This window comes from Cariama cristata, unplaced genomic scaffold, assembly GCF_000690535.1.
Source record: "Cariama cristata isolate BGI_N322 unplaced genomic scaffold, ASM69053v1 scaffold11536, whole genome shotgun sequence".
Taxonomy (NCBI): Eukaryota; Metazoa; Chordata; class Aves; order Cariamiformes; family Cariamidae; genus Cariama; species Cariama cristata.
Window position 1 is genome coordinate 113,125 of NW_009621612.1, and position 21,532 is coordinate 134,656.

Here is a 21,532-nt window from a genome sequence, read left to right on the forward strand (position 1 = left end):
AAATTCTAAAACTAAAACACATTGAACTTGTCATACATAATATACATCAAAGCAAATCAAGAAAAACAAAACAGTTTAAAAAAATTGCTTGCTTTTTTGTTACCCAATAGGCAACATAAGGAACGCAGTCTACGATTCATTCCATTTTAGCCTGTTGAAAACCACAAAAACAAGATCAGCCGCTCAATACATAATGACCATTAGTATTGGATACATCCTCAGGAAGTATAGGCACTGCAGATTCATTGGGTTCAGTGAAGTTGGTTGCAAATCACTGGACTTCAAGACTGATACTGTGAGTCTAATCTTCAAATTTTTTGTGTGTTTGGCAAAAATACACGTTTGAAGGTCTTGTTACAACTACCACTAATGAGATATTACAAAAAAACAAAGAGTAATTCGAATGATAATCAGAGGAAAAACTAGGTCTGAACTGTTGGGAATCTGGAAGGCTGGTGATTACCTTATCCTTAAATAACCAGTGTTGTCTTGGTGACCATCATCATTCCTTCCAGCTAAATAACAGATACTTTATGCAACTGAGGAGTCAAGCCCTATGTCACAAGGGATTTCTCTAGAAGGTATTTCCACTTAGCTTTTATGCTATTTCATTGTCCTGAAAGAAAAATCCAAGCTGTTTGCCTGCTATAGCATAATTATTTTACTGAAATGGCTGCACATGTGTTTTAAGGATATAAACTGATAAAGACAAATATTATATGGCAAAAACATCTTAAATTTATTTTAGCTTTTTTATAACAGAATACAGAACATAATGATTATACGCACTTTTTGCCTGGAGATTTAAACAACACTTACAATCAGTAAGATAACTCATTTTCCCTTACATTTGCTTTGAAATTCTAACCTAATACATCCTGAATGGACCTTCATTTTAAAAGGAACTCCACTGACTTATGCAGTTAGCTATTAGTCATTTTAAGAGTTGAAAGTATAAACTCAAATATTAATATTTAATTCTTCTAATTTTCATTATAAAAGTAGTGATGATCAATTCATACTTACAAAAGAGATAACACTGGAAATATTTTTATTCAGTAAAGCTATTACAATGATTTTTAAAAGGTATGTTTCATCCTTAGGAAATATTGATTAATCCTTGTATTTAAACAGGCAGAAATTTGTCCCTGACAGAACAATGATTCTCAAAGGCTCCAAAAGAGCTGACCACAGTAAACTATTTCTCTATATAGTCTGATTTTCCTCCAGAGTTTGATAACCTGATATTTCATACAATTAAAAGCATTCCATAATTGTTCTCTGTGCAGGAAATGCCTCTTTCCTCTCATTTAGTGCTTTTTGTGTGACTTTGTGTTCTTGAAAACAAGTTTAAGCTATCCAAAAATAAGTGTAAGGTTCCAGAAACTCAAGAGTTGTTTAAATAATAAAATAAGGCCTATAAATAGCATGTCTTCCTTAACTGTGAAATTTCTTCTAAAAGCCGATGAGAAGATTACTATCCACTGGTTGATCTAAAATTAATCCAATTTAGTGTGGGGCTTTTTGTTCTGTTAGTGCTAATATTTTTAAACATCAAAGCAGTGAAAAAATACAAGGAGCCAGATTATGTCATCCTTACTCACTCTGAGACCCATCATCTCCAAGTAGTCCCAACAGAATTCAATTAAACTACATGCGAAGCGAGACACTTCTCAGCATGAGTAAGCAGAGAAGCCCTACATGATGATGAAGCAAGGTCACTTTTATTTCCACCTTCAGTCACTATCAAGAGAAGTTATTCAAACATTCCTCCTCCATAGCCTTCAATAAGTCTATAGCATAAGGCTATCTTTTTTTTTTTTTTTAAACAAAACAGAATAATACTGTCACTTAGCAAAATTTTAAAAATAAAGTCTCATCTCTGCAAACCACATATTTTTCTTCAAAAGAAAAAGAAAAAAATTACCCTGCTTCTTGCTGATCCACCCCATAGTGTTCCAGTTCTGTGCCTGGAAGTGGCTGCACGGGAGGGGGTGGGAGGGGAACACTGGCCCAGTTTGAACCATTATTTTTCTGAGGCTTGGCAGTATTTTTGTTTTTCTTCTTTTTCCCTCCTTTGCCACCTGCAAATCCAAAAAGAAAAATAAAATGTTAGAGATATAATGTGGGGAAAAAAGCTAGCTATTTACATTTCTTTGAAAGAATTCTGATTCCAGATGGCATGCCCCAAAAAAGAAGATGTATTTATATCTCAGCAGAATCAGCATCAACGTGCTAATGCTGTTACAAGGTTATAAATAATAATAGAAGGGAATGGAAAAATATTCTGACTAATTGCTGAAAATCACTTCTTTTTCAAACTCCATACATTTGCACCACAGTAGTGCACAACCAAGGAAAGACATGTTTTGCTGTATCAGAAACATATTTACTGATTTATTCATGTCTGCTTTATGACTTCTTGAATTCATTGTTAGATAAAAATATAATAGACCATAGCAAATTATTTCAAATGTCAGAATCCGATGTGCTTATAACACTGTTTTGCATAATCTCTTTCTGTGGAAAACACAGAGGTTAAGGACACAATCTAAAAAAAATTGTCATTAGACTCGATATCTTTCAGCCAGAATGACAAGTGTAAGTTGTCAAAACAAAAAGAAACAGAGTTTTGCTGACAGGAATTTACTAAGTTCCCTTTTTTAACATGGAACGTGTTAAAACATCAGGAAGTCATCTGCAATGTTCTAGGACTGTCTGCTTCACAGGATTCAAATATCTTGTGTCACTACAGAGAAGAGGCTCTATTTCTGATGTACAGCTCTAATGGAGAAGGTTGGTAGAAATGAAGTGAGCAATGCATTTTGCTTAAGCCCTCTTCTCTTCTCTTCTCGTCCTTGTACCCACTCCTTCAGTTGAGATACTTCCATTTGTGGGAAAGCGATCTTACAGAGAAAGCTCTCATCCCACTTGTTCCGCTTCTTTTATTTTGCCCTGACTCCTTTTTCTTGTCAGGAAATCATTAAGAGGAAGAATGGCACAAGATTTTGAATCCCTTGACTGCTTGGAGACCCATCTATTTATCGCCATTTTGTTGTGGCTTTCAAACTCTCTGGATTGTTGGGTGGAAGGACGGTCTGTCATATGCTTTTTCAGTGGGGTACCCAGGCTGGCAGTCACTCATCCCTTGCCTGTTGCAGAAAGCACAGTCTAATCCATCTCATCCACTGACGTCTCTTGCTGATTTATAAGAATCAGCCAAAAAAACCCCAAGTTCGCAAGTTCAATGAATCAAAAAAGCCACAAGTGATTTGTCAAGCAGGGTGGCACGGTGTGCACTGGCAGGCAGCACCCTTTTTGCTATGGCTCTACTTTTAGGCATAGAGACACCTAGAAGGAGGTGCAATTCTAGCAATCGAGACAATGACGTGTCACGGGACTTTTTGTCTGAGAAACAGTGGCTTTCTTCTGTTATCTCCAAATGTTAGCTGAACCAAAACAGGAACGAATAGAGAGGGAAGAAAAAAGTGATTCTGTGATTCAGATGTAGCCAACACTTCTCTTTTCATCTCCTGTTGTGGCTGCTAGAGACAGACAAGTCCAGCAAGGTTTCTAATCAGCCTGGCTGGCAGCATGTTGCAAACAAGGCTTTGCTTTCCACTACTAAATTCCAGACTAGAGCTCTTCCTTCCTTGTCTTGGAGTATTTACAGTAAGTCCAGCCAAGATCCTGTCATTCACTATACGCGAGTTGAGCTGATATTCCATCTATTAGGATGCAAGACAGGCTCTTCCCTTTATTTGTAGCCTGCCAGAGAGGGAAGCTTTCTTGAAAACAGAAAGAACATTTTGATCAACAGAAAAGAAACCCCAGTGATGGTGGCAACAGAGGAACAAATACATGAACCTTCTGGCAGGAAAAATGAAGCTTTCAAAGCACGGGTGTGGCAGAAAGCAGTTAGAAATAGGGTCACGGAACAGTACAAAGGAAGTACGTTAATTTTAATTTGTGGGGCACGGGGGTATTTTTGAAAAGTCAGCAGGATTAGGAGCCAACAAGAGCAGACACAAGAGGGGCTGCTTTGGGAGGAAAGCACATGCATAACAGAGTGCCTGTGTGTTACTCAGAGAAGAGAAACACAGAGTAGAACTTCAGCTTAGAGATTAGTTGAGGTGGAGAGGAAAATTTTGGAGGTGTAGCATCTTGGTAACCGTAGGAAACTGGTAAAATGGAGGTTGGATGTGTGGGGTGTTAGAATGGGGTCACTTGGATTTGGGGTGTTTTGGAGAGAAAGGTCAAAGATAACGGAGCTATTAGAAAGAGTGAAGCAGAGAGCTGAGGAACTGTTTAGATGAAGAAATAAAAGAAAGGAAATCCAAGGTCATTACTGGTAGGGAAAAAAAATACAGTTGGGCAGGAGATTTCTCTTCTCTCCCCATGGGCAGAGTTACTCCACTGTCAGCCTAGTGGAACAGACACCTAATACATAATGCCTGATGTGTGTTTGAAAACTGTTGCACCGACGCCTTGTTTCCCCATAGCAATGACGTTTGATGTTTCAATGTCTCCTCACACTGAAATTCAATTATATTGTTTAAATCTCTAGATGAATCAGGTCCTGGAAAAAGAATTTGCCAGTCTGGCTCATGATCATAGCACTGACATAAGCTGGGAGCTGTGCAAAGTGCAGCCACAGTATCTCCCTGCCTCACAAAGCAGTTGAGTTTTTAGCTATTTTCCATTCCACACTGGGATAGGATTTCTCATGATACTCATTTGAGAGAGACAGAAACCTAGTCAGAATAATAAGTAGTACTTAAAGTACTAACCAAGGAAGTGAGAGAACAAGTCCCTGCTCACCCTGGTGAGGACTACGCAATCAAAGCTGGTCTCTGACTCCAGTTATGCTCTAATTATGGGACTATTTGAAGGTCTCCGCCAGTTTCTCATGTATTAGAGACATAATTAGCCTGTATTAAAGACATAATTAGTGGGCAAGGGAGAGAAAACTACTGACTCTGCAGTCCAACAGTCTGACACTCATCTGAGTATTGGGGCATCCAGGTGCGAGCTGCTTTGATCACAACAGCAGTGCCCTGGCCACAGAGACTGGCTATCCTGAAGTTTCCGTGAGTCGTCAAAAAATCTACTTCAAACTGAGAAACACTACACAAAATATGTTTCATTTTAAATATTTGTTCAGAGTCCAGCTTTTGATCAACTGGCATTTTCCAATGAAACTTTATATTTTCTGAGAAAATTCTTAGGCACCTGTAGCTGTCAACACATCTGAAGCGTGGTACTGCCCTCTGCTAACTGGTACATATATACTTCAGCAGACCAATTCCTGCATTTTGATGCAGCCAGAGGAGCGAGCCCATTTCCTAAGCTACTTGCCAATACATCTCACATACAAGGAACAAGAACCTTTGTAGAAGTATCATATGAACTCACCTCCTGGACACCTCTCTGGCAATACCGTAAGCCTACTTTTCAGTCTCACTCAGATCAGCTAGTACTCCCCATGAGAACACAAGACTTGCAAACACATTTGGCTATTTGAGTTATGGGCCAATGATTATAGGCTTCTAATCTCCACATTTAAATTGAACAGTCATTTAAATTGACATAGAGAAGCCATTCCTAGGATTGGTCTGTTACTGTTACGAATGCTCCAACTCATAGCGGAAATCCAAAAGGCTACCGATAAATTATAGTAGTATAAATATAGTAGTATAAATTTGAAATTTAAGTCCCTTCAGTCCTCTCATATTTTGGTTAAGTGAAATAGTAGACTTTCATTTTAATTGCTGGCTTTTCAGTTTTTGTCTTGAAAAAAAATGACAGAGTTATACATAACATAAGCAACAAGTAAGCAAAATTAAAGAAATCAAGAAAAAGGTGTATTTCAATATAATACACAACCACATGTACTACTATCGTTTTCATCCAATGCAAATGCATCATGTTTCCAATATAACATGCAGCACACACACAAAATTTACATTCTGTTTGTACGCAGACTTGGCACAATTTTTTAAACCCCAGTTATCTGCAGGGCCCTACATTTATTTCTGAGCTGCTTCACTGAAAAACAGCATTTAAAACCAGCTCGTGGGAGTGGGGAATCTGTTAACAACTCAACAAAAATATTAACCTTCTCATGAAGTTCAGTGTGGGGAGACCTAAAAACTGAGGATTGATGCAGGAAATATATTTGGTTTATGAACTGTGCTGTCAGGGAAAGGATGTGGCAAGGCAAGGTTTGCAATTGCGCCGACAAGCGCTGCTTGTCTCCAAATAGGTTTTGCAAAAGTCTTTTCTTTGTAGTAGTAGTGGAGGCCAACATGACACTGTTCACTGACGTTCCAGTGGGCAGGCATCCTCAGGCCTATCCGCAAAGTGCACCTGGGAGGTCTTCCACCTCCCTGGTGACCTGCTCACCAACACCCCTCCGTCCCTCACCCACCCACGGCGGTGGAACCAACCTGAGAGGCTGCCACTCCTTTCGGAGCTGTTGTGGGAGCTGGTGGTGCTGAAATCCTGTGACTGGTTGTGTGGCAATCTATTAGCCAATCCCTCAGCCACGCGGTAGTCAGGGATGTAAAGCAAGGCTAAGGGTTAAAGGGCAAAGGTCACAGTGGCATCGTGTGATTAGTTGACAGCACAAGCACATGCAACACATGCAGTTAGCAATTCAACGGCAGATGTGGTGGGGCAGCAAGTTATAATTTTTTTTTTTTAAATGTATACCTATCCTAGCCTAATGGAAGGCAGATGGCTTGGTGATTAGTACAGGACAAAGAGGAATAAAAGCACAGAACAATATATTTTGTGATTGTGTGAGGTTCAGCACGCATGCAAGGTACGTAAGCATTAGTTACAGTAAATCTGAACAGTGTCTCACATACTAAAAAGATTTTTCTAATTCATGCATGGATGATTCAGTATAAACCCAAGGGCTCTAGAAATAAGAGATGTAATTACCATTGTTGCCTTTGCCTTGGTCTGGGAGAGAGTAACCGAATCCCATTAGGTCATTTTTTTGCTGAATTGAGCTTTTCCACTGAGGATCAGGTAAGTCGACAGCCAACTCATGGATGCTGTTGGAATGCAGTATCTGGGTGGTGGCATACGGCGTAGCTTGCGTTATTTGGCTGGAACTGTTGTAACTAGTTTTCGTGGTGAAATCAATGCTGCTGTAAATGGCTCCATCAGAAAGCATAGTAGCCGTTTTATCTCCTTGCCCTGGCACTGGTGGCAGCACATCTATGGTGAACATAGGGAAATGAAACAAATCATTGATGCACAGGAAGCCTGAAAGTACCAAGGTTTAAGATGAAAAATAAATGTGTCATTTTGCATGTTTGCATTTCAGCTGAGACAGGTCCACGAGCCAACGAAGGGAAGATGATGTACAACCATCGCCAAGCCATCAGCATCTGTGACGGGCCTACCACTTGTCCTTCACGTCTCACTGCCTAAAACCATCTTTTTTTTCCCATTCCTTCAACTGTGAAAGTGAAGTTCGGAATATTTCTCTACTGAAGAATGTTTTCAATTGTTCACTCTGTGTCAGAACCAATGAAACTGTCTGAGCTTCAGGGAAATGATGAAAGGAATGAATCTACAAATCACAGAGGAAACTTTCCCAGCAAATACATAGCAAAACTCTTAGATGGATCTCTCAACGTAATTTTTTAAGGCCATCACCTTGACTTCCTCGAAGTTTTATGCATCAGCTTATCTAATTTTCTTTTTGACATTAGGTACTACATTTCTCCTTTTCAACAAAAGAAAAACCTGATAAAACCAAGTTGTTCCTGATATGTGAAAGAAAATCTGTTATTTTGAAGGGATTTGAGTGATCAGTCTCTTAAAATGGCAAAGTAGTGTTGATAATGGAGAACAACCTGTTCAAATACTCCAATACATTTACCTGAAAACCAGTACAGCGTATTTAACGAAATATCTGTTGACTTTCTACATCTTTTGAATCCTATCGCACACTGCAATTTGTACCTTTAATCAGCTAGATTTGCAGTCTCTCTGCTTACTAAACATTGTAGTGACCTTTGGTGGTGGAATACTAGATTTAGAAGCTGAGACTACTGAAGTGTGAAGAATCTAATGATGACTGGCATGATGTCCCAAGGAGAACCACAGCTCAGCAGCTATCCCTCTTCCTGCTCGCTCAGAGGTCAACATATCAAATGGTACTATTTTTACAATTTATTTAGACCCTGAAAAGTTGAATCCATTCTGGAATTTACTTGTTAGAAAAATGCATCATTTATATGCCATTGCTTTATATAGCTGGACGGCAGATACGGATTCCAACTGTTAGATCGTACTTTAGATAAAGCATACTCCTATAGTGAGGATGTTCAGATCTCATTCTAGGTATCACAGACATTTTTATATACCTTAAGCCCCAGGGAGAAAAGATGATTCTTGCACCTAGACAAAGCTTTAGGCTCAGTTCCAGACTCAGACATGGGGTTTGGGCAGCCTCAGGGGATATACGTGTTCTCTCACTGTCTCAAGACTTTTCCAGCAATGAGATATGATACCATGGCCTCCTCCCACTGTTTTGGTTTGTTTTTTTCCTGGGATGAACATTTAGACCACAGAACTATTTTCTACTGCATTCATGTGTGTAACAGCGAACATTTTAATATGGACCCTAATAATATCTACAGTCTCAGGGCAACAACATAATATTAACAATAACTACAGCAATAACGAGTGCTCAGTAGAGAGACTGCAGAAACAGAGATTAAATTTGGGTCTATCAGTACGATCTGTTTTTGCAGACAACAACAACAGGGAAATGGGTACAATCAAGTATTTAAAACGTCTTAATTGTATTAACTTATATCTGCAGATAAACTGTAACTGCAAAAAAAATTACAATTAATGCAAACTACAGGACATATTTCAAAATCAGGTTATTACTATCTATCTGTGCATATCCAATGTGCTTTCTAGGGGCACTGCACAATTATAAAAGCATCTATGTGCAAATACAGCATGAGATGTGAGAAACAAGCACAGTCCTCTCTTTCTTGCATTTCATCCACAATATGAAGATTTTTCCTTTCCATAATTGGTTTCATCAAAGTATAATGGAATGAAGTTTAGTAAATAAATTGTGTTGTTGATGTACAAAATGAAGTAAGTCCAGCTCAACCTGTCTGTGCTGGATTTGCAGCCTCATGGAAGTAAAAACCAGCAAAATGCTCATCTCTCAAGTACTCAGGCTTACATTTATCTTTTAGAGCACGTTTCTGGCAACTGAAGAGGTATCATCCCTATATAGTCTTTTTAAAATGGAGAACTATACATTTGCACACACTTGAAAGGAAAGTTGCACAGCTTCCCACCAGCCAAGAATCTTCAGTCATTCTTACTAATAAGCTGAAGTTCTCCAGACATTCTGGGAATTTTCAGTACAACCACAGATTACTTTTTTTGACCTCACTGAGATGTATACATTAAGCACTTAGAGCTATTAAAGTGCCATTTTACCAAGTGCCATAATCACCTAGTAAAAATCAAGTGTGATTTTCCCACCAAGTTGTCATAGCAAAAAACCCCACATGGTACATTTCAGACCAAAGAAGAACACAGATTTCCCACTGGATGCTTTCCCATAAACTCTCCAAAATCCAACTTGTTTTGTAGCTCTTGAGATAAGTGAAACACTGCTGAAGTACTTCCTGAGGGAAGCTCTTTCTTGCTGCCTCTGGAGAGGTAGTACCATTTTGTGGCCTTACGTGACTCTAGACCTAACCTGTGCTTCCCACTCACAGCCGTGCTCTCAAACATCTATCTTGGACATAACGTGGATTTCACTCTTAAAGGCCATGTTAGAACTGTCTGCCTCAGCTTCCGAGTTTCCAGAGTGATTGATTGCCACCTTACTGTTTTCAAAATTCTTACAGACCTTTTATATTATCACAGACCTTTTAACCAGTAAAAGAGGCCCACGTTGTATCTATACAGTTAATTCATGTTAAAAGACATCTGACTTCTAATTCATCTTTAATGTAGAAGCATCCAAACTCAACTGCTGAAACGGATAGGGATGAGGGGTCCCAAAACAACCAAAATAAAAGTGTGAGCTCAACTGCAAAGATCATGGGTGGAATTAAGCTGCTGAATTTCAAAATGTAACTGTTGCATATCTTGGACAAATTTGGACCTATGCCTCATCCACATTGAAGCCAAAAGCTTTAAAATATGCTTCCAATTTCAGTCGCATAAAGCCAACTGCTAAAAGAAAATGGTAATTTTTCTGTATTATGTGAGCTTATGAAAAGATGGAAAAGTACTGAAGGGTTTTACTTGCAAGATATTCACACAACAAAGAAGCTGGCAAATATTCAGTTGCCTTCTGAATATTATCAAAAGTTCTGCTTACTTTATAATATTTTTGTAAGACAAGAACTTTACAACATTTTTACACAGAAAATAAATCCAGAGTGTTTTGTTGCAATCTGAAGTCCCCGTATCGAACCACAGGCAAGGAGTCTTGCATGGGAACATAAAACTGACATGAGGGATGGTTTTCAGAAGCAGATTCTGGTACAGTTCAAAACCGAAATCTTTTCACATTTATCAGTTTGATGGTTTTATAGATTTTTTGCATTTTAATGTATTTTTGATATATAAAGTTGTCATGACTTTTGTTTACTTATTTACATCTTAAAAATATTTATATACTCATTTACGTTAGGGAGTCTTTTTCCGAACACCACTAGGCAGATCTAGCTGTGTTATAACATCACAGAAACCAAGGAAGTAACAGATAGATGTGAACATTAGTATGACTTTTAAAAATCCCAATCACACATCTTGAAATTCCCATTTGAGTAAAATGTTTGAAAGAAAATAATCCCTCTAAAGGTTCATCACCATAATTATAAACCATTACTTCATCTCCCCAAAGGGCCTCCCTCAATTCAAAAGGGAAGCAACCCCCTAAAAAATCTAAATAGTTCCCTTTTATGTATTCTTTCCTCCAATAAGAAGGAAAGGTTCTGAAGAACTTTGAGGTCTTCTTCATGGATTATGATTGAGACTGAGAGCAGTGCCTCGGCAGGAAGGGGATGGATAAGGTGACAGCAACAATGTTCTCCTGTCTTTCTTCTGCTGAAGGAACATCATTCATGCGTCCCCCGAGTTATTCTCTGCTCTTATGGACTTCCTCTGTCCCTGGCTAGTTTGCCCTGCATAGCAGATTGCTCATCTCCATACAAAAGAGAACGAGTTTGAGCAACAAGTACACTTCTCTTGAGATGACAAGCAGACCCTGTCTCACCATTGTGCGATAAATTACAAACTAGACCTACATTTTAGGAAGTAGAAAGAGACAAAGCAAAATGAACATTTTTAAAGTCATTTTCAATCAAATCTTGAGTCAAACATAGAAAGAACTATAATGATAAAAATGTTAAACAGTGTTTATCACAGATGTTAAATCACAGAAGCCTACTGTATACTATACAGTGACTTAATAAAATGAAACCTACCTCCACGACCGAAATTGCCAAGATCATTGGGTCCACTAGTGCTGTTGTTTACTGGCAGACTTGTGGCAGGCCAAGAGTCTGCAAGCCAAGGATAACTGGGGTCACTTGCATTCAACAGACCTGGTCGACTGAAGCAGAATAAGAAAAAAAAGATATACATACAAAAAAAAAAATATATATATTTTTACAAAATTAAAATATCTGTGAGACAACCAGTGATTGACGAGAACATATCACCGTTCTCCTAACACCGTAGGTAACAAACAGTTTAGGAGACTTCAATTTATTTCGAATTAAAATTGTGTAGCCTTTGATGATTTAAAGACCTTGAGTAGTTAATTAAGGTTATATACAAATCAACTTTGTCAGTAGAAGTGGGACTAGGCATCCGTCGTGATTCTGCCAGAATCCAAATGAACTCCGTTGTCTGTGCGAAACAGGGGTTAGGCAGCACCATCACAGGATCCTACACCAGGGCTGCATGATAAATTACCACCTCAAGGGAGCCATCACTCAAACTGATTGCTCCGTATCAGCCATTTCCAGGACTCTGGGCTACTATTTCTTCCTTCCCTTGCATCCCAAATGCACGCCTGTCATCTACAGGCTGGTAACTCTTTCTTTGAGCACTCTTGGATGGTTTAGGGGCAAACAGGTTTGAGTAGCATTAATGGAAAGTCCGCAGCTTTCTTTATCTGCCACTACTGCATGGCTTTTATATCGCTGTAATTCCCAGCTTTGAGAGCAGTATTAAACAGCGAGTACATTGAAAGAAAAGGTACACTCAGGCCATAAGGCAGGGCCATAACCCCAGGATAAACAGCCAGAAATTCAGCAAGGCAGGTGGAAATGTTATATTTGTATTTAACATAGAAAACAAATAATTTCTTGCAGACACCCCCTTCCCCCAAACAAAAACAAAAAACCCATCCACGGTTCTGCGGCTTTTCTAGGTTATTAATGCGCTCATGAAGTTGGAGCAACATCTCCGATCATTGTACGTTATAGACCCCTGCCTGGTACAATCCCTAAGAGAAACATCGGTTTCTATGGAAACGGCAATAAGAAGACCCAGCCGCTTTCTTGCCACATCTACTCGCTCTCATTAGGCCTAATCTCTTTTTGCTAAAATATTGATTAAACGGGAGATTGGAAGTTATTACCAGGGCCTAATTACAATCTCCATATTGGCAAAGGGAAAATAGATGAGGATATATGGGCCCGTTATCAGCTTTTATCAATTTCAATTGAGTAGCCAAAGTTGTGGAATCCAGTCCTATCAATCTACAGCCTATTCATCATCCATGAATCATTTATTTCGTGATCGATTAAGTGTAATTGTTCACTCACAGCAATTTAGGGGGAGCCAATAAGGAGTCTTAAACAACAGCAACTTCATTTGCTAATGTCTAATTAATGCAATAAACATCCTGGTAACAAATGAACACATTCCTGGTGATATTTACTACTCGTTTCTTCCAGGGCATCTGGGAGATATGAAACATCTGGGCTTGATTCCTCCAAAGTGCACAACAGACAGGTCATTAAACCTCATGGTAAGCTACTTAATTCCTCCTAGCGTTGTCAGTCTTCCCAATGATTGGTTATTACCCAAGTGCATCACTTCCAGCATTTTTCAGATCCCTAACCTTGAAAATAAATACAATGGAAAGACTTTTATACAAAGAAACATACCTTCCATTGCTCATTAGTGCTCCATCTCCTCTTTGGAAAGTGACTGTGTTTTGGTTGGAAAAACAAAACAAACAAATGTACACACACACACGCACACACATATAAGACAGGGAAAAATCAATTAGTAATAATTAAAAGTAACAATTCAAACTGCTCAGTGGCCGAGATCGGAGGCCTCTTGGCATCATCACATAACAAAGTACAGAAATGATAAGAAAAGGATCAAACACATTAGGGTTACAAATTGTTTAGGATTTCACTGCATGTTATTGATTAACATCAATTAGCTCTGTAGCTTGCAAGGCAAACCAGCCGCCTGGGCAAAAGGCCTGAATTTACCACAGGCCCCTTCATATGACTTTGCGTTGCAAGACTGAGCCATGTGATTAAATTGTTTTCTTGGCATGCTTTTGCTTCAGTACCTAATGACATTGCACCAGTGAGTTAATAACATCATGTCGTAATGCAGTAATACAATGTCACCACACAAATATGCCATTTCCCAGGACAAATACAAAGAGGTGGCAGCTCTATTAGAGCTGAAGGGGTGAAAAAAAGCATACAGCTGCACCGTTTCCATGAGGAGTACAGTATAAGAACCAGCACCCACACATAAATGCATACACGCCAATATCACTGGGAAGAAAAAGTGTTTCCAGTCCTGCCATGGGGGATGCCAAGGGCATATTCAGAGGGATGTAATTGTTTTTATGGGTCCATTCATGGGTGTTTAACAAAAACCAGCCTATCCCTTATCTATCTTATTAACAGGATTACATTTCAGGGCAATATAGGTAAACCCACATTATTGGTGAGATGCGAACAGACAACAGTTGATGCTCCTTTTTGAAGCACTGGCAAATATTTTGAACCAAGGCCAACAGACTACTCTGGTTCTCAGTGGCAATATCCCATTATTTATTGTCAGGCATAGATAAGGCAGACTATTAAATTATATCAATGTCCTGGACACCTGCATCCTTCCAGGCCCCTGACAAGATGAGGGTTTGAATTTCAGAGAGGAATGGAAGAGTCTGTGGCCAGTTTAGTTTAAAATAGCCCTTGGTTTGGAAATACTATTTACCTTTGTAAGGCAGACATTCCCATTGTTAAACTATAGCTCCCAGAGTATTTGCAAGATTTTCCAAATATTAGTCCAAACTACACTAGTTCAAGATTAGGTTTTCTATTATACACCATTCTAATCAGACAAAATTACTACACCAAATAGAAATACTGTGATCATTAAAAAAAATTAACAATGACATAAATCCACTGGGAAAATACTTCTGATATCTTATAGAAACTTGTAGTTTATTAACTCCTGGGATAATTTTCATAGCCTACATTCCACAAAGGGGACTACACAGGCCCCTCTGGAAGCCCTGCCGTAAGAGTGCTTGGGTAGGGTGATTAATTACCCTTCACTGCAGAACAGACTAATATCAATATCAGAAAATCACTGCAGTCATATGTCACATCAAAATGGTTAATAGCTGAATTTTGAAAGGATGTAATCAAACCAATTAATGAAAAGAAAATCAAAATGCAAGTATGGGAAGTATTAAATAAAAGTCTGCTTCGAAAATCAAGACATGGCAAAACATTGCAGCTAATTAATTTTAGAGCCGAGCTACTTTAATTCACGTTGTTTCTAAAAGGATGTCAAATGACTGTATCACTCGTTGCTTAAAAGTGAATACTCCGAAGAGCTGAGGATATCATGTGTGAATATGCAAAGAGGTGGGTACTGCCTGGCTACATTTCAAAGTATATTGGTCAAAAGTGCATTAGAAGCTGTTTCCTTTCTCCTTCGAATTTAATACTCCATTTCTCCAACTTTCTGCATTTGTCAAAGCAAGAATAATTAAGGAAAATGAAAAACAAAGGCATATTCAGAAAAAACCCTTATAAATAAAGTTTATAGATTTAAGGGAATTCCAGTAAAACATATTCTGAAAACTTCTTGGGATTAATGCTCTTGTTTAGACTATCAGCTACCAGAAATAAAGTAATATTGTCACCACTTGTATAGCATGTACAGGTGTGTGAGATTTTAGCTATGCATGTCATATTAAAAAAAAAAAAACCAAACTTGTGGTCTTCAAAATATCTATATCCCTTGTGTACCTTTATCAAGCAAAGCTAAAATGGAGGAGTTGTAAGAGACTGCAGCAATGTTTGCCAGACACATTTTGTTTTCCGTGTAGTGAGGTATGGAAAAAACTCCAAGGCATGCTGTGAGAAACATACCAAGAAGTCATGACATCGAAGCCTCTTCGCTAGAGCCGTAATTGCTGCAGATTGGCTGTGGCATATGAGCTTGTTGAGAAGAGACAGGTATCACAGCATTTACTCCTTTTTCTTCTATCTGTGTATCCTGCCAGTACTAACTGTTTCCTGTTTTTTTCCTACATTAAATAATCTTACACCCTCCCAATATAAACCCCGTTTTTAGAAGAAAGGTTCAATTTAGTTTATTAAAAAAAGAACTTGTCTTGCAGTGACATTGTTTTTCCTGGGGAAGACTGTGCCTGGCTTATGTGATGTGTATGCGGCTGGGAAGGAATATAGGTTCTTTCGTTTACCCTCCATCCTGTATACCTATGCACGGATGGGTATAATCTCCATGAGAAAACAAACAAGAAAGTATTTTAGTTATTATTCTTGGTGGAAAAGGCTCCGGAATATCAACTAAGCTAGTCAAAATTCCTCTTGAACTGCAGACATGTCATCAGGATGTTACAGAAAACAAATCATATTCCTGATGCCATCCATAAATGGGCTACCTGAGGCTGGATAGAGGAGGTGCCTTTCTTTTAGCATCAATATTGTGAAAGGAAAGACAGCTAACAACAGAAGATATGGTCAGGCTGCCAACACAAGCACTATGTTTATCATTCCTGCCGTACGTTTTGTCAGCATTTTTGCCTGCAGTTTGATTTCTGCAATTACAAAACAAGTCTAAATGCCTGAATAGGAGCATACTTAATGCAATGCAGGCTTGTAGATGTCACTGTAAAAATAAAACACACAGACAGCTGGCTTTATTCATCCTGTCTCCACTTCAAAAAGAAGCAGAGCAATTTCAAGGGGTAATGTAAGAGGAGGAAGGGAAGGATGTCCCTATCACTGACCGACCCATCTCCCTTGCTTTTTATCACCAAGGAAGCAAAAAAGCTCTTTCAGCACTCTTTGCATCTGATATATGTTCTTAGAAAGGCTCAAGACCTGTGGGGATGAGATTGGTTTTCAAAAGAAGATGAAAAAATAACCTTTGCATAGAGATTTTGAAGGAATCCCCACCAGCTTATACTTCAAGGACTGTAAAAATGCAGAAATATAATCCAAAGTGCATTTTAAATGTATAAATATTTAAGGAAATGATATTGTATATATTTGTATGAAGAACAGCATACGTTAAGGAGCTTTTCACGTGCTTTTTATTAAATATATAAGGAAGTACCCAAACCATTTACTAATATTATCTGACAAGGTTAAACTTAATCTTCATGCCTGCTAGAATTGGAAAAATACGAATGTATAGTAAGTTGACATTCTGAGGCAAGAAAGCTTTAGAAAGCTTTAGAAAGCTTTCTGCATGCCTATCTCTAGTAGGCCACATTTTCCTACTGCAAATGAAAACTTTAATGTTGCCAGCCAAGTCTCATTCCTTTTTCTGATAAGCTGTTCCTCAAATATGAATGTAGATTAATCCTCTTTTAATAAGCATTAACTCAGAACAGATAATCAGCATATAAAAATTCCACCAAATCTTCTGTCTACCTTTGGATGATTCTGTCAAATAATTTATGCTCTTTTAACAGTTTCAGAAGTTGTGCATAAAATGTGTAACATTCCATAAGTCTTTATCTATTTTTAATTTGGTGTTGTTTACTCAGTTTCATGAAATCTTTAATCCCGAGGAGCACTAGTCACTAAATAAGCTTACCTACTCATAAGTGAAAATACATATTTACTTTCTTTGCATGACTAATGGCCTAGAGACTTGAAAACACCTGAGTATTCAAGTGAGTGGGTACTGGCACAACAATGAGTTTGAGGGCACAGGAAAGATGAGCAGATAAATGAAATTTCTCTTATTTCTACAAATGGATTCCATGCCTTTTTTTGTGGAAGTTCTTATACCAAAATGTGGAAAGAGAACTGCAACTTCCAGTACAAAATAAACAAATTCTGTTCTGTCATCGTAATATGGGAATGAAATAATTCATCTATTATATGAGAGGTGGTCAAGTATCTCTTTTGTGCCATCTATCTTTTCTTGTATCATGTAGAAACCCACAGTGTGTGTTTATATCCAGGCAACCTGAGTAAAGGTAACCACAAAACCCCCCAAAAACCAGTGCAGCAGTACTTGAGCTTTTACAGAAACTCACAAAAATAAGGCCAATCCATCCTTGGTGCCACAGAACAGATGACTGAAAAGGGATAACATTTGTATTTAGTGTCTCTGTGCCAGATTTGGTTTGGTTGATAGTATGTCACGGTCCTGAAAATGTATACTTCTTGTACAGCTGTGTATGATGACGCTGCTACTTACCAGTAGTAATCTAACAAACATAGTTGAAAATTGTATGTTTTGTAGTACTGGTATTACTGAGAATCAGTGCCTGGTGAATTATGATGGGGGAAAGTGAAGTGGAGAAATAGTGATGTACAGAATTGCGGCTCAGTAACTACTGGTCAGTTCAACTGAAAATAAGTAAAAAGATGTAGCTGTGATTTTCAGTGTCACTTTATTTGTGACCATCTGAGCAATTGATCCGTGCTTATGAAAATGTTCACAAGGACAAAAAACTTAATGAATTTAACTCGATCAATTACTCTTCTCTGGCACAAATCTTTACCAATTGTCTGACATTTGCTGTTTGCTCTTCTCCTACACAGTGCTACAGTAGTTTAATCACACAGCAGAAATTATACCTCTTAGGAGCCTAATAAACAAATAGTCCCAGTGAATGACCCATAATCTGAAAACAACCTGAAAGAACACTTTTTAGCAAGTAATTATATAATTGTAGAATCCAGACTTTTAAACAACTATTTTTAGTGTTTTAAGTTCTACGTATATGCAAATACAACAGAAGAAAAACAAAACAAAATCCATTTACATCAGAAATAACTGAAAAACTAGTTTTTTGGTTTGTGTCTGAAAAAGAGTAAGTGCATGAATGTTCCACTAATGCATTCAGTTCTCTTTCTCACATGGTCAAATCTGTATGTTCTGCCACTTTCTGAAGGAAAAATTTAAAGCAGATGTCTGAACAAAAAGTGTGCACCTTCTAAAATCTGAGCATATTAGGATAAATTCATCTTTAGTAAAACCTTATTGACAGCTGTCTCTGATGAGATTCTGAAAGCTACAGACCACTGTCTAAATATTTAGATCTGAAACCAAACTGTTTATGAATCATAACTTTGAAGGGAACAACATACAGTTGTGAGTGCTATCAAACCTTCACAAGCATAGATATGTTTGTCTAAATGATATTACCAATGGCAAATTCAAATATTAGAGGACTAACGATGTTTATTAGGGAACTCTGGGTATAAAGATAAAAAACATGACTATGTTCCTTCATAAAAACAACTTTTTTTTTTAAATTAATGAATTTTTTTTGAGGGGGACGGACTTGACTACTGGATGACTTAGCTTCGCAGTGCCTCCAGAAATGATTATAGGCCAGGAAACAGAACTACGTGCTATTACAGTTCTATAAAGTCCATGAGATGTCAAAAATATTTTTTAAAAAAGCAAATTTTTGGCAGTGCCTCTGACATATCCTAGCTGCCCAGCACATGTGGATCACCTGCACCAAATCATGGACAGTCACTGTGGCTCCAGCACAGCCCTGTGTCATGCCAATGTATGCTACAAAGGCAATGGAAAAAACTCACCACAGTTACAGACAGCTGACAGCGGCATAATCACAGGAACCGAATGCAAAGATGCATTATTTCATTTTGGAAAAAATCTTATGTTGTGTCTCAAAGAAAAGCAAGTGAAGAGTTTAGGGTAGGATGTGTTGTGCCACAACTTAGATTAACTTGAACAAACCTGCCCGGAAGCCAGAGGAGCAATTCCTGAGCCCCCAGAGCTTCTCCACGAGGACACTCCTCCCTCACAATGTCACAGGTCTCTGGGGCAGACACCACCACCCTCGCTCATCTGCCTCGACAGTCATCTGCTTTTTCCTGCTAGGCTAAACACTCAAACTGTGACTGAAGATAAGCAAGAGTGAGAAAGCAGCTAGCTGAGCATGAGGAAAAAAAGGAAGACTGGGCTCTATCACATAGATGGCAGAGGGGACAGAAGAAGAGACAGCTTTGGTAAATGCAACTAAGCAGCCAAGCTACATGCAAAAAACTTTAGAGACTTCTGCTGGAAAATGCCGAGATTTATCAGCCTTTTACACTTTAACACTGAGGTATAATTATTTTTGAGTTTTTGAATCTCGAGCTTAGGTATGAGAGCAGAAGCTAATTATTTGCCTTAATTATTACTATTAATTGTACACTCTATTTTTCCTGGCTATCCATATGTTGACTAAGCTGTTTGCAACCTGCTGTTTCAGCCACACTTCGTTTATTCTTCATGTATCTTTAATTATGCTTACGATGATGGTCTACCGTATGCTATGTTTATTAAAGCTACAAAAACTAAGATATCGGCTTCGAATTGGGTAGGCAGAAAAAAAGCAAATGCTCCAATTTCAAAAGCACCGTAAAGACAACGCGTGCACAGGTTAATCACCAGACTGCTTGAAGATCTGAAGATCTCATGGTAAGGCCAATGTATATGCAACTAACAGCTAATGTGGAAGAAAGTTCCATTTCTCTAGTTAGATCTTCAAAAACGTTTGAGATACTTTTTTTGAGCTTTAAAATCAAAATTCAGTTATATTCGACTAATGCTTGATTATGTTGAATTAGTTCAAGCATCTTGTCCTGCAAATTACTTTCAAAACAGCATTATTTTGAGGAGTTGGATGAGTGAGAAGTATGCAGAATTATAATAACAGAGATATTCATGGTGGTAGACTTTGTGTTCCCCTGGAATCCATAGGAGAATGAATGCTACATTTTTATCACGTATAGGCAGCAGAGGTATTTCTCCTTGTATTTGGTTTTGATTCTGCATATCTCACTTGTTCATAAACACTTAGATAGCTAATGTTTGCAATGACATGTTGGTGAGGTAAGAGACAGACTAATGGACAGTACCTGCAGGGGTGAAGGTGAAGGACTGAACTGCAAAACAAGAAAGCAAACACATTGTGAGTTACACACCCTGATAATAAGCGCTAATTGCAGGGCACGAGTTTCCTCTGGAGTTTACTCAGTGGTGGTTGAATATCATAAGCAGGACATAACAGTTGAGCTTAAAGCACTAACCAGCCAGCAGCCAATGAGAAATGATGGTTGGAAAGGTGAGCAGTGAATTTTACAATCACATTTAAAGACTTTCTCTGTGGACATGCTGTTCTCCAAAGTGTAAACATTAGGATGAATTTTGAAGCATGATCTGTTATGACCTTTCCTTGCTGAAAGCATACACTATTTCATAACCTGATGATGAGAATTCTGTGTCATGACGCAATGTTCACATCACACTTAAATGCAGCAAACACCATGAGAAGGAATGAGTTGCAGGAGACACACTGTTTATAACGATCATTCTAATTATTTACAGCTACGCATTTTAAGGCATAAAAGACTTTGTTCTCAATCTTCCCCCCCACCCCCAACATGCCAACTCACATACAAGACTAATAATTCTGCTTTTAAAAAAAAAATAGTAGTCTTAGCTTGTGACCAAAGTTTATGTATAGGACTGTTTCCTAAGAGGAGTAACAGCACTGCTGTCTCTTAATATGAAAAATCTTGGGATCTAGACTGATATTTCATATAAACACATCTGTAGGAGTGTGTGATATATATTAGTTTCTCAATTAACACTACCCCACCTCTCGGAGAGTAAAAGTCATGGCTGTTAAAGGAAAGAAGAAAACACCTTGGCAAAGAGCAGAACCTATGACTGATACAGGCCACATGGTGATGCAAGATGAGGTTCCACAGAAATGGAGTCAGTCCAAGAGCCACTCAATAGGTCTCTCCTCCCTCTGCTTCCACTGCTCATCTGATTTCTTCTTGGGCTGCCTTGTTTCACTAAGCCAGTGGAAAACTAATCCAGTAGGAAGGATTGAAAACCAACATAGAATAGTTTCCTTCTGGTTTAGGGAGCCCAGTCAGGACATTGAGGAGTCTGATGATGGCTAACACCAAGGTGAGGAGGCATAAGGCTGTTTGGCTGC

The 21,532-nt window shown here is 38.4% G+C and overlaps 1 protein-coding gene across 1 annotated transcript in view; it reads right to left on the bottom strand.

Moving 5' to 3' along the window:
• LOC104155770 (roundabout homolog 2-like) overlaps nt 1-21,532 on the bottom strand; it is a 123,481-nt gene that overhangs the window by 35,690 nt on the left and 66,259 nt on the right. The window contains exons 15-18 of the mRNA XM_009702043.1: nt 13,194-13,236; nt 11,499-11,626; nt 6,949-7,230; nt 1,928-2,084 (exon numbers count right to left, since the gene is read on the bottom strand). Coding sequence (XP_009700345.1) covers nt 1,928-2,084; nt 6,949-7,230; nt 11,499-11,626; nt 13,194-13,236 — 610 coding nt within the window. The remainder of the gene's footprint in view (nt 1-1,927; nt 2,085-6,948; nt 7,231-11,498; nt 11,627-13,193; nt 13,237-21,532) is intronic.